The sequence below is a fragment of the Lutra lutra genome, chromosome X (genome assembly GCF_902655055.1).
Source record: "Lutra lutra chromosome X, mLutLut1.2, whole genome shotgun sequence".
Taxonomy (NCBI): Eukaryota; Metazoa; Chordata; class Mammalia; order Carnivora; family Mustelidae; genus Lutra; species Lutra lutra.
The window spans coordinates 52318603-52332517 of NC_062296.1; the positions used below are offsets into that span (position 1 = coordinate 52318603).

General features: G+C 38.0%; 1 protein-coding gene across 4 annotated transcripts in view; it reads left to right on the forward strand.

The window, feature by feature from the left end:
- Positions 1-13915, forward strand: part of OPHN1 (oligophrenin 1) — a 559535-nt gene that overhangs the window by 318175 nt on the left and 227445 nt on the right. For all 4 annotated transcript variants that reach the window (XM_047715714.1, XM_047715717.1, XM_047715716.1 and 1 more), the window contains exons 13-15: positions 3287-3320; positions 3829-3891; positions 5455-5529. In XM_047715714.1, coding sequence (XP_047571670.1) covers positions 3287-3320; positions 3829-3891; positions 5455-5529 — 172 coding nt within the window. The remainder of the gene's footprint in view (positions 1-3286; positions 3321-3828; positions 3892-5454; positions 5530-13915) is intronic.

A 13915-nucleotide genomic window follows, 5' to 3' on the forward strand; every position in this document is an offset into this window, starting at 1 on the left:
CTTCGATATCAGGCACAGCAACTTCTTTCAAGATATGTCTCCAAAGGCAAAGGAAACAAAAGCGAAGATGAACTTTTGGGACTTCATCAAGATCAAAATCCTCTGCACAGCAAAGGAAACAGTCAACAAAACAAAGAGGCAACCCACGGAATGGGAAAAGGAATTTGCAAATGATAGTACAGACACAAGGTTGATATTCAGGATCTGTAAAGAACTTCTCAAACTCAACACACACAAAACAGATAATATCAAAAAATGGGCAGAAGATATGAACAGACACTTCTCCAATGAAGACATACAAATGGCTATCAGACACATGAAAAAAATGTTCATCATCACTAGCCATCAGGGAGATTCAAATTAAAACCAAATTGAGGTACCACCTTACACCAGTTAGAATGGCCAAAATTAGCAAGACAGGAAACAACGTGTGTTGGAGAGGATGTGGAGAAAGGGGAACCCTCCTACACTGTTGGTGGGAATGCAAGTTGGTGCAGCCACTTTGGAGAACAGTGTGGAGATTCCTCAAGAAATTAAAAATAGAGCTTCCCTATGACCCTGCAATTGCAATACTGGGTATTTACCCCAAAGATACAGATGAAGTGAAAAGAAGGGCCATCTGTACCCCAATGTTTATAGCAGCAATGGCCACGGTTGTCAAACCGTGGAAAGAACCAAGATGCCCTTCAACGGACGAATGGATAAAGAAAATGTGGTCCATATACACTATGGAGTATTATGCCTCCATCAGAAAGGATGAATACCCAACTTTTGTAGTCAAACAGAGAGAGTCAATTATCAGATGGTTTCACTTATTTGTGGAGCATAACAAATAATATGGAGGACATAGGGAGATGGAGAGGAGAAGGGAGTTGAGGGAAATTGGAAGGGGAGGTGAACCATGAGAGACTATGGACTCTGAAAATCAATCTGAGGGTTTTGAAGGGGCAGCGGGTGGGAGGTTGGGGAGCCAGGTGGTGGGTATTAAGGAGGGCATGTTTTGCCTGGAGCACTGGGTGTGGTGTAAAAACAATGAATACTGTTACGCTGAAAAGAAATTTAAAAAAAAAAGAAAATTAAGCTTTTTCAGTTTATAAAACTAATATGTATTCGTATAGAAAGATGGAAAATAATCGTCATAACTGAATAAGCATTTGTTAAGATTTTATTCAAAATGGTTTTGCTGCCCCCATCTTACATTCCCAAGTCAGCTTATTCTCTTGAAGGGTAGAGCTGGTGGGGAAGATGGTACTGTCATCCTGTATTTCAAGATGTACCAGTCTGTTTAGAACATTGTTACACAGGAGGACAAGCAATACCTTAAAAGTTTTAGTGACTATCGTAGAATGACCAATATGAGGAGTCAGAAATGAGTGAAAAGCACTTTTTCTCTTCAGTATCTTCCATGTGGGTTTCTTCTAGTGGCATATGAACTAATATTACCTTCCTAGTGTTGGAATTCCAAAAGCCTGAATTTGGATCCTAGTTGTGCTGTTCAGTGGTTGTGTGACTTCAAGCAAGTTATTCTAGCTGAGATTCAGTTTTCTTCTCTTCAGTAAAATGGGTTTAATAATCTCTGTTCCACTTAACTCACAGAATTGCTTTGAAAAATCAAATGAATGGGAAGTCTGTCAACCATAATGTGCTGTATTAGTTTTAGGTGCTTCTAACTGGGCTGAAGAATGAGTGCAAAGCTACTGAGATTCAATAATATTTGAATATAGTCTAATATTCTTGTTTTATTCAAGGCAAAAATGTGTTAAGAGGGAAAACACACCCCAGGGTTTTCTTTCTCTGTCTCCTCAGTGCCCTGGAGACTAAAGAGGAGTGGTCAGATCTCAGACTGCACTTATAGCAACCAAGAAGGTAGCAGGAGGGAAGTGGTACTGTGAGGACTGGCATACAGAAAGTAGTCCATGAACTGTCTCTCCCTCTTTCCCAGAAACCTCGAGCTTAACTATTGCATGCCTCTGATGTTTCTCTCGGAAGATGGTAGGAGGCTCAACAGGGCATTTTATTCTTGATTCCCTCTTTTAAATTTGTTCTCTCTTTAGGTTTTAGAGGTTGAAGGATGCAGATGGCTTTTTGTGGAGAATGACATTAGAATATGGGTTCACTAAATGTTGATCCTTAACAACTTGCCTTTGATAGTGTTTCCGCAAATAGCTTGTTAATAAAAGTGGCAGCTAGGGCTGTTCAGCACAGAAATCTCCCTCATTGAAATGTCCATGGGCATACACACATATGCAGATAATTTTCTTTTAAAAGGACAGATTGCTGGGGCACCTGGGTAGCTCAGTGGGTTAAGCTTCTGGCTTCAGCTCACGTCATGATCTCAGGGTCCTGGGATTGAGCACCACATTGCGCTCTCTGCTCAGCAGGGAGCCTGCTTCCCTTCCTCTCTCTCTCTGCCTGCCTCTCTGCCTACTTGTGATCTCTGTCTGTCAAGTAAATAAATAAAATCTTTAAAAAAATAAATAAAAGGAGAGATTGTTAAAGCAGACTAACAAATACCATATAGAAGGCTTACTTCCTGCAGTTTCACATTATTATTCTTGCTGATTTACTAAACACCCCAATTCACTAATCTTAGATGTGGTATACATGCCTTTGTTTAAAGTGTCAAACAAGATCAGGACTTGGAGGGACATCTGCTCCAATCCTCATCATTTTAGACATACAAATCTTGAAGTATAGAGATGAAAAGGACATGCCTGAGATATCCTAATGTGGTAGAGGTGGAGCCAGGACTAGACTTTGTCGAGGATCTCCCCTTTGGTCTCTCATGTAGCTCTCAGTGTGTTCTTCAATATGACTCGGACAAATCTTGATCAGTGCAGGGGTGTCTTTCAGCTGGACACTTGCTTTTCTACAGAGAACACCCATTACTTAGCCTTTGGGGTAGGAGGTTGGTATTGGAAGTATTTACATTTTACTGCCAATGCCCATTAGCCATGCATCCATTAGAAAACTGTTTCTTTTCTCGCATGCTCTTTTGCTCCATCAGAAGAATTCTCCAAGCTTTACATAAGTAAATTTCTAAGATGGGTAGGCTACAACTTCAGCTGCAGTGAGCTACTTGGAATCTGTTTCAAAGATTGTTAATCCAAGTGTTTTCTGGGGACCTAGGCAAAGATTCTGTTTAGCCCAGTTTTTCATCTTATTAAAGCTTCAGAGTCACTAATGGTTTTGATGGACTACCTGGGGAAAGAGATTAGTATTATTTGCCACACTTACCTATAGTGATTGACAATAGCCATGGCTTTTTCTTTCTCTTCTTTTGTAGATCTACCACAGCCCCATAACAAAACAGGAAGAAAGTGAGTCAAATTTATGATCTATTGACATTATAAACTGCTCACTGTCCTAATCAGTTAATATTCTGTAATACTGATGCAAATGTGTTTGTTGATGACTCTGTATGGAATAAAATTCATACCTATTTTTTTAATATGTCTACTTAGTGAAATAAGGAAGTCACTTTATGTTAGCTTATGGTATAGGTAGTAATAGTAATATAGAGAAGAACATTGTATCTTTCTTATTCTAAACACATGATAGAAATTATGTGTATTTCTACCCTAACATTTCATGTTTGATGTTGCTCATGCCTAAAATAAACATAATGCAAAGAGATCAGTAACATCGTTTTGTGTTAGAAGAGTAAAAAACTCTTTTAAGGGGAAAAATATTTCTATTTAAGGGTATTAGAGATGAAAAACCATACCCCTTAGTCTCTCACTGCAGTCTCCTAGCATGATCAATAAATGTTTGGTAGATAAAGCTTTTATAGCAGGATCTAACTCTGTTTTCCTTTGTTTCAAACAGTGGAGCTGAATGAATTGGGGTTCAAGTTTGTTAGGAAGTGCATCAATGTCATTGAGACCAAAGGTAAGAAATGAACCAGAGTATTGGCGGTGTTTGAATTTGGTCACTCTGAATTTATTCTAGGGCAATTTCCTAAAATTAGCAATGGTGTTGTTTGTTGGTCAGGACTCATTTTAGCGATAAAGACTATTTATAAACCTGGAACACTAGACATAAATTTCTAAAATTCCAGCAAATTTCAAGCCAGTGGTATCCAAGCATATTGGGATAATTTGTGGTTTCCTGCATTTAAAGAGAAAAAGCTTAATTAATCAAATGGTACATAGTTCTAAGTTATACAAGATAATTGTGTCCTAGAGATATGGTGTACAGCATAAAGCTGTAGTTAACAATACTATATTGCAGACTTTAAAATGTGCTAAGAACGGGGCGCACCTGGGTGGCTCAGTGGGTTGAAGCCTCTGCCTTCGGCTCGGGTCATGATCCCAGGGTCCTGGGATCGAGCCTCACATCGGGCTCTCTGCTCCGCAGGGAGCCTGCTTCCTCCTCTCTCTCTGCCTGCCTCTCTGCCTACTTGTGATCTCTGTCTGTCAAATAAATAAATAAAATCTTTAAAAAAATAAAATGTGCTAAGACGGTAGATCTTATGTTAAGAGCTCTTATCACAAAAAAAAATAATGAATAAGGAGGGCTGCAGGAAAGTTTTAGAGGTGATGGGAATGTGATGGGTAGATTGTGGTGATGGTTTCACTTATCTCCAAACTCACCAAGTTGTATGTATTAAATATGTACAGCCTCTTGTATTTCAAAAAAATAAAGAGAAAGAGCTTTCAACATCTTATAAGATATTCTAAAATACTACTGAACATTCCTCAAGTAGTATTCTTACCATTCCATCACAAATAAATAAGAGTTCAATTTCTAACATAATACATATCAGTTTAGGGGCACCTGGGTGGCTCAGTGGGTTAAGCCTCTGCCTTTGGCTCAGGTCATGATCTCAGGGTCCTGGGATTGAGCCCCAAATCAGGCTCTCTGCTCAACAGAGAACCTGCTTCCCCCTCTCTCTCAGGCTGCCTCTCTGCCTACTTGTGATCTCTCTCTCTCTCTTTCAAATAAATAAATAAAATCCTTAAAAAACTCTCTCTAGTCTCTCTCTGAGAATTGTTAGAATGTAGGCAGGTAGTATATGAGCCAAGCCTCTCTGTTTCTCATATGCCATAGTCCATCACTTTCTTCCTTTATATCACTGCTCACGGGGCAACTTGGAGATTGGTATTTCCTCCTATTTCAATTAAAACCTAGCTCCCTTCCAAGATGGCAGCACTTTTCCCAGCCACCCACTGCTACCCACCTAAGCATATTTTTCTTTTTACTATAGAGTATATTTTCTTCTGTTCATATTAATGAAATTTTGGTATAATCCAAATGTAAGTATAGAGAGAAGAATTTGGAGAGAGGTTTTAAAACTGTTCCCCTCTTGCAGGGGAAGGCTGGAGAGCTTGGAGAGGGTAGGGAGACACTTTTCTGTTTGAACTGACTAGGATGTAAGTACCTACTTTCTCTACCCTGAGGGAAATGAAAGCTCTATCTGTGGAAACAACTGACCTCAATTTCTTTCCCTAGGGATCAAGACAGAGGGATTGTACCGTACTGTGGGCAGCAACATTCAGGTTCAGAAGCTGCTGAATGCCTTTTTTGGTAACAATTTTAATTTCATAATTCTTATTGGAAATTGTGTATTAAAAATAAATGTGACTAAAAGAGAAAGGAGACATTGCTTAAAAAAGGTTGTAGAATGTTTAAGAAATACTTTCAAAAGAAAAATATACACATATTTGCCTACCCTGGCTCAGAGACAATCTTGCATAGAAACAACTAGCATTTCTCCTTTACCACATCATATTGACACCTGAGAACCTTTGCAGTCGGGCTTCTACCCCAACCTCTCCACTGGAACTACTTTTGCCAGGCTTAGAAGGTATCACAGCAGATATTCACAGCAGATAGTTCTCACAGTCTGTCTTGCTTAAAGTTTTGAAGGTATTCACAGTGGATGGTTTTCACAGTCTATCTGGCTTGATCTCCTTGTTGACTACTCCCTCCTTTTTGAAACTTTCTCCCTATGTGACTTCTGTGATTCAGCATCTTGTGATTTTTCTAAAATCTTGTGTTAAAACTTTCAAGTGACTCTTTTCAGGTCCTTTTTCTTCTCATCTTTTAAATCTTGGCTGGGTATTTTCCAGCATTCCCTCTTTGCCACCCTTTGTTTCTTCCTCTACAGGTATTCCTAATGAAAAAATATTAACCTGGTTATGCATGACATTTTTTCGCTTTTTACATGTCTAGTAATTTTTAAAGTTTTATTTAAATTATTTAAAATTCAGTTCATTAACATACAGTGTGATAGTAGTTTCACATGTATAATATAGTGATTCAATACTTCTATACAACAGCAGTTGCTCATCAAATGCAATGCTTAATCCCCATCACCTATTTAACCTACCCCTACCCAACTTTCCTCTGATAGCTATCACTTTGTTCTCTACAGTTAAGAGTCTATTCTTGGTTTATCCCTCTTTTTCCCCCCATGCTCACTTGTTTGGCTTCTTAAATTCCACAAATGAGTGAAGTCCTATGGTGTTTGTCTTTCTCCGACTGACTTATTTGGCTTAGTGTAGTACTCTCTAGCTCCAACCATGCCATTACAAATGGGAAGAGTTCATTCCTTTTGATAGCTAAGTAATATTCCATTGTGTATATACCACATCTTCTTTATCCATTCATCAGTTGATGGACATTTGGGCTCTTTCCATATTTTGACATATATTCAAGTGCTGCTATAAACACTGGGGTGCATTTATCCTTTGAATTAGTATTTTTATATTCTTTGAGTGAATACCCAGTAGCACAGTTCCTAGATCGTAAGGTAGTTCTATTTTGAACTTTTTGAGGAACCTCCGTATGGTTTTCCAGAGTGGTTGCACCACTTTGCCTTCCCACCAACACTGTAAGAGGGTTCCCCATTTCCACATCCTCGTCAACACCTGTTGTTTCTTGTGTTGTAATTTTAGGCATTCCAACTAGTGTGAAGTGGTATTTCATAATAGTTCTGATTTGTATTTCCCTGATGACTAGTGATATTGAGCATTTTTTCATGTGTCTTTTGGCCATCTGTTTGTCTTCCTGGGAAAAAAATGTCTAGCCATGTGTTCCCATATTTTTAAATGTTCAGTTTTATAAGTTCTTTATAAATTTTGGATACTAACGCTTTATCAATATGTCATTTGCAAATATCTTCTCCCATTCCGTAGGCTGTTAGTTTTATTGATCGTTTCCTTTGCTGTGCAGAAGCTTTTTATTTTGATGAAGTCCCAGTAGTTTATTTTTGCTTTTAATATTTTGCATGTAGATTACCAGTTTTTCCAGTAGCATTTTTTGAAGACAGTCTTTTTCCCATTGTGTCACGGCCAGTGCGACAAATCGACCAGGAACATGAGGGTAAGAGGATGGTGGAAAGAACTTAAGAGACAAGGAGATGGGGGCAGGAGGAGCACTGAGGAGGATGTCCAACAGTGCTAAGTTTATTCAAAGCACTAAGGCCATATATATAGTGATAATAGAAGCAATACACCTGTGTCTAGTTAAACAACCACGAGTTCCCATAATAAGTTTCACATTTAACTATAAGCAGACCCCGTGACGCCAAATGGCTGATGCTAGTACAATTGTTCTGTATTGATACAACTAACCTGAAAGTAATTTATGAGCAGTATTAGGGCAGCAAGGATCAGCAACGAACTTTTTTTTTTAAATAGTTTATTTATTTATTTGATAGAGAGATCACGAGTAGGCAGAGAAGTAGGCAGAGAGAGAGGGAAGAAGCAGGCTCCGTGCTGAGCAAAGAGCCCGATGCAGGGCTCGATCCCAGGACCCTGAGATCATGACCTGAGCCGAAGGCAGAGGCTTTAACCCACTGAGACACCCAGGCACCTCCAGCAATGAACTTTTGACCCCAACCCAATTGTTCCCATTTGTTTAGCAAGTGTGTGGGAAGTCACGTAGGCGAGCACACAACACATAGCACGGACCCTTTCTCAGTGCTACTCAACTTTTCCCATCCTAAACCTTTTGTTAGGTTATTCGGACTTTAAAGGAGGCACAAGTCAGGGCCTGGTTTGGTCCTCGTCTCAAGCCTTATTGCGGCCTCCCACACCATTGATATTCTTTCCTGCTTTATTGAAGATTAACTAACCATACAGTTGTGGGTACATTTCCAAGTTTTCCATTCTGTTCCATTGATCTATGTGTCCTTTTTTGTGCCAGTACCATGCTATCTTGATCACTACAGCTTTGTAATATAATTTGAAGTCCAGAATTGTGATGACTTCAGCTTTGCTTTTCTTTTTCAAGATTGCTTTGGCTATTTGGGGTCGTTTGTGGTCCCATACAAATTTTAAGAATGTTTGTTCTAGCTGTGTGAAAAATGATTTTGGTAATTTGATAGGGGCTGCTTTGGGTACTATACACATTTTCATATTATTTCCTCTTCCAATCCATGCGCATGGGATCTTTTTCCATTTCTTTGTGTCATCTTCAATTTCTTTCATCAGTGTTTTATAGTTTTCAGGGTACACATCATTTACCTTTTCAGTTAGGCTTATTTCTAGGTATGTTATGCTTTTTGGTAGAATTGTAAATGATCGATTCCTTGATTTCTCTTCCTGCTGCTTCCTTATTGGTATATAGAAATACAGCAGATTTCTCTACATTGGTTTCGTATCCTGCAACTTTATTGAATTCATTTATTGTTTTTAGCAAGTTTTTGGTGTAGTCTTTCAGGGTTTCTAAATATAGCATCATGTCATTGGCAGGTAGTGAACATTTGACTTCTTTCTTGCCAATTTGGATGCTTTTTTATTTTTTTCTTGTTGTCTGTTGTTGATTGCTGTGGCTAATATTTCCAGTACTATGTTAAGTGTCAGTAGTGAGAGTGGGCATCTCCTGTTGTTCCTCACTGTAGAAGAAAAGCTCTTGGGTTTTCCTTACTGAGAATTATATTAGCTGTGGGTTTTTCATATATGGCCTTTACATTGCTTAGGTATTTCCTCTAATCCTACCTTTTTTAGGATTGTTATCATGAGTGGATATTGTACTTTGTCAAATGCATTTTCTGCATCTACTGAAAGGATCATATGGTTCTTATCCTTTCTCTTATTAATCTGGTCTGTCCAATTGATTGATTTGCAAATTTTGAAGTACTTGCACCCCAGGAATAAATTCCACTTGATCATGCCAAATGATTATTTTAATGTACTGTTAAAGATTCTATTTGCTAGTATCTTGTTGAGAATTTTTATATCCATGTTCATCAAGGATATTTACCTGTAGTTCTCTTTTTAAGTGGAATCTTTTTTTTTAAAGATTTTTATTTATTTATTTGACAGAGAGAGATCACAAGCAGGCAGAGAGGCAGGCAGAGAGAGAGGAAAGGAAGCAGGCTCCCTGCTGAGCAGAGAGCCCAATGCGGGGCTCGATTCCAGGACCCCAGGATCATGACCTGAGCCGAAGGCAGAGGCTTAACCTACTGAGCCACCCAGGTGCCCCCTTAAGTGGAATCTTTATCTGCTTTTGATATCAGGAAAATACTGGCCTCAAGGATGAATTTGTAAGTCTTCTTTCCTCTTCTAGTTTTTGGAATAGTTTGAGAAGAATAGGTATTAACTCTTCTTAAAAACATTTTTTTTAAGAATTTATTTATTTATTTGACAGAGATAGATCACAAGTAGGCAGAGAGGCAGGCAGAGAGAGAGAGAGAGAGAGAGAGGGAAGCAGGCTCCCTGCTGAGCAGAGAGCCCGATGCGGGCCTCGATCCCAGGACCCTGAGATCATGACCTGAGCCAAAGGCAGCGGCTTAACCCACTGAGCCACCCAGGTGCCCTAACTCTTCTTTAAATGTTTGCTGGAATTTCCTTGTGAAGCTATCTGGCTCTGGACTTCTGTTTGTTGGGAGATTTTTTATTACTGATTTAATTTTTTAGTGGTTTTCAGTCTGTTCAAGTTTTCTATTTCTTCCTGTTTCAGTTCTGGTAATTTATATGTTTCTGGAAATTTATCTACTTCTTCAAGGTTGTCCAATTTGTTGGCATATATGTTTTTTCATAATATTCTCTTATAATTATCTTTCTGTGGTATTGGTTGTTATTTCTTCTTTCTCATATATGTTTTTATTTATTTGGGTCATTTTTCTCTTCTTTTTAATAAGCCTGGCTAGGAGTTTATCAATTTCATTATTTTTTTTTTCAAAGAACCAGCTACTGGTTTCATTGTTCTGTTCTATTGGTTTCTTTTGTTTCTGCATCATTTCTTCTGCACTAATCTTTGTTATTTCCCTTCTTCTATTGGCTTTAGGCTTCACTTATGCCTCTTTTTCTAGCTCCTTTAGGTGTAAGGTTAGTTTGTGTATTTGAGATTTTTCTTGCTTCTTGAAGTAGGTCTACATTGGTATATACTGCCCTCTTAAGAGTATGTCTAGCAATTTTGATAAGATTCTGAAAAGCATGGGTATTACATGTCTATTTTGTTGACTTCTATTAAAGAGTATTGAAATTTGTTTTTTAGGTAGTTATTTGTAAATCAGCTATCCATTTGATGCTTCTTTTTAAGCTTGTCAGGACAAATATAAGGTATCTTTTACTGGCTAGGTTAGCCCTACTACTGAAGTCTGTCTTCTTTTGTCTCTTCATTCTTATTGTTTGGAACTTAAACATCTGCCAGCTCTGCATCACTTCTTGGAATTGTTCAGCTTAAAATTCCTTGATATGTCATTGGCTAACCTCGTAGACTTTTTTAAAAAAGATTATTTATTTATTTGAGAGAGAGAGAATGAGAGCACAAGCCAGGGGAGCAACAGAGGGAGGCAGAAGAAGAGGGAATGAATCTCAAGCAGATTCCATACTGAGTGCAAATCCCAATGCAGGGCTTGATCCCATGACCCTGAGATCATGACCTGAGTCAAAATGAAGAGTTGGATGCTCAACCGACTGAGCCACCTAGGTGCCCCGAGCCTCATAGAGTTTTATCTTGGCCACTCGTAGCTTAGTATTCAATGGACAGACTCAAGGAGACCCACAGAATTTTTTTTTGTTCTTTCTCTGTACAACTCCCTCTTTTCTAGTATAATGCCCTGCAAATTCTAGCTGCCACAGCCTCTCTGAACTCCAGTCTTTTTCTCTTCCACCTGAGCAAGACTTCCATGCTCAGCTTTGAGTTCTTATTCTGATGCTACTATTCAGAAAGTGCTTTTAGGTAGCAAGATGTGACAATGGTAGGACTTAATTTATTTGTTTCCCCTTTTTTCAGAGTCATAGTCCTATGCTGTCCATTGTTCAATGACTACAAATAGCTCTTTCTTACTTACATTTTGTCCAGTGTTCTTATTGTCACAACAGGAGAGCAAGTCTAGTGCCAGTTACTCCAACATGGCCTGGCATAAAGTCCCTCTGCAGGGTTTTACTAGCACTTCTATGCTAACAGCACCCAAAAATCTCTAGTCTAGATATCATCTCCTGAGTTCTAAACTCAGTGTCTCCAGTTTCTCACTGAACCTGTGCTTACTAAACATATTTAGGTCATGGTACATTGGAATGATCATATCTGTATAGCATAGTCTGTTAAATGAACAATACTGATCATGGCAGAGGTGTTAATCTCCAAAGGCTGAAGGAATCAGAATTGGAATTGTCTTTGTCATAGACTCTGTCTGTATATACATGTTTCACAGATACATATATTTGACATGTCCAGAACTAAACTTAATTGTTTTTATCTTTCTGCAAACCTGCTGTTCTTCCTTTTGTGAATGATAGTGAACTATCTGATAATCTCAGTTTTCATAAAGCATCAGAAAACAAACGGAGTGTGGAGAGCTGCAGTTTGAGTAAAGCACATATCTTTGATCTCTTCTATGATGCATAGCTTAATTTTCATAACCCTGTAGGCCTGACAACCTAACCCTATTTGTACTTGAGGATGCAACAACATGTAGTAATAGCAGAGTGTAGAGTTTTTGTATTATAGAGTACATTATTATTGCCTCAGCATTGCTTGCTTTTATCACTTTATATTCTTGCCTTAAAGATTCACATTGTCCTATTCCTGGCCTTTTACAGCACATTTTATAAGCCATTGGACACTTTTTTATTTGGGAAAGGGCTTAGAGCATGGCCCAGAATATTTAGTTTCTGAAAAATTATTGAACTCAGATTAACTGTTTAGAATTCTCTGTCTAGTATCACTACATTCTTCTACCTAATATATAATAAGCTGAAACATGTGCCATGCTCAGCATCCTACTGATTCTCTTATAGGCTTCAATAGGACTGAAATGGTTCCCTCAAATCATACATGGCAATACGATTTGATTCATGTATCATAGAAAGTGGAAGGTTGGCATATTGCATCTATTCAACATCCAGCTCCAAATATTACTTACATGAATATCTGAAAAGTAGCCCAAGAATTTCTGGATATAAATATTTATACATACAATATAAAACAGTGCCAGTTTTACATATTTCTGCATAAAAGTGGTAATCTCTGATTCTTTCCCCAATTCCAATTCTAGATTTGGTGATCCTTATTCATTTAGCAAATGAATCTACTAAGGGTCAGGCATTTTGCTCAAGGGTATAGATTAGAGTGAATATACCACTAGCATTTCCTACCTTTGTGGTTTACATTCTATAGGATAGACTGACTTTCTGCTAACTTACAATTTATCTTTGTGTGGAGTGATCTCCCTTCTAAGCTTCTTTTATATTATATCTTCTGGGGATTCAAAGTTGTCTTGCTTCTTTTCACCCTTCCCTGATCTCTTCCCACACTATTAGGGGCTGGCTGCTTTGGCTTCGTATAGACTCATCATGATTTATTCTGGGAGGAAGAACATTCCTCTCCTTTTACTAGCACAGCATGTTTTCCTCTCTTTTTTCCTTAAGTCTCGTGCTCTATGCCCATCAAAAGTACACTTCCAGTTATGTTTTTTAACTTAAACAACCTTTAGACTACTTTCTTTATAGTGTTTCCTACAACACATGACTGTGGGCTTTTTTCTGTTGTTTACTAAAGACTTCCATTCTTTCCCCACCTGAAAATCTGTCTTTTTGGCAAATAAAATGCAACACAGACTGCTAAGTCAGTCGGAAGGGGAAACACATTCACAATAAATAATTATTTTTCATTCAGTCCACCATTGGGTTAGTCACATCCCCCCCCCCAAGATTGTTGCATTATGCTTTATGTTAACATATCCAACAAACTGATGGGAAGCATCTTCACTCATGCTTAATCCATCATAAACCACTCAAGTCACAGAGAAGCTAATCTGATTACCTCAGAAACAGCTTGGTACTGCATCTAAGTGTTCTGCTTCTCCACCTCTTATAAAGTCATTGTCATCTTATTAATGATAATCCCTCTTATATTATAATAATTACATATATTTACAGTATAATGTTGATAATTATAATCATGCTCATGACAATACCAGTGTACCTAGCACATTGCAGGTACTCAGTAACTGTTCCTTCACTGGAACTCTAAAATCTTGTGCTTTAGAGAGTATTTCACAATGACTGAAACAGAGGGGTGAGATAGAGCAGGGAGACTAAATGTATTGACATGTGTCCTTTATGAAGTTGATTCTAGCTAGGAAGCCATCTACAGAAAATCATTATTTACTGAGCTAAACAGAGGAGAGACGAATATAGTGAGTAAAGTAACAAACCATTGGTAAGATGTTACTTATTTAGGTTTTAAAATTTCTCCTTTTATCTTTACACTATTAACAGAAAATACATTTAATTTTCAGAAACCAAATGGAGCACCTAATGTAATCATATGTAGACAGTTAAATAGAGTAGAGATGAGAGTAGACTTAAAAAAACCCCTCATACTTAAGTGTTCAGCATCTGAAGAATTAAGTTTAGTATTAAACTCACATATATCTAGACAAATAGATAATAAATATGTATCAAAAAGAATCAACTTCAAATTATATGAGCTCTTTGAGTAACAGTGAAATAAT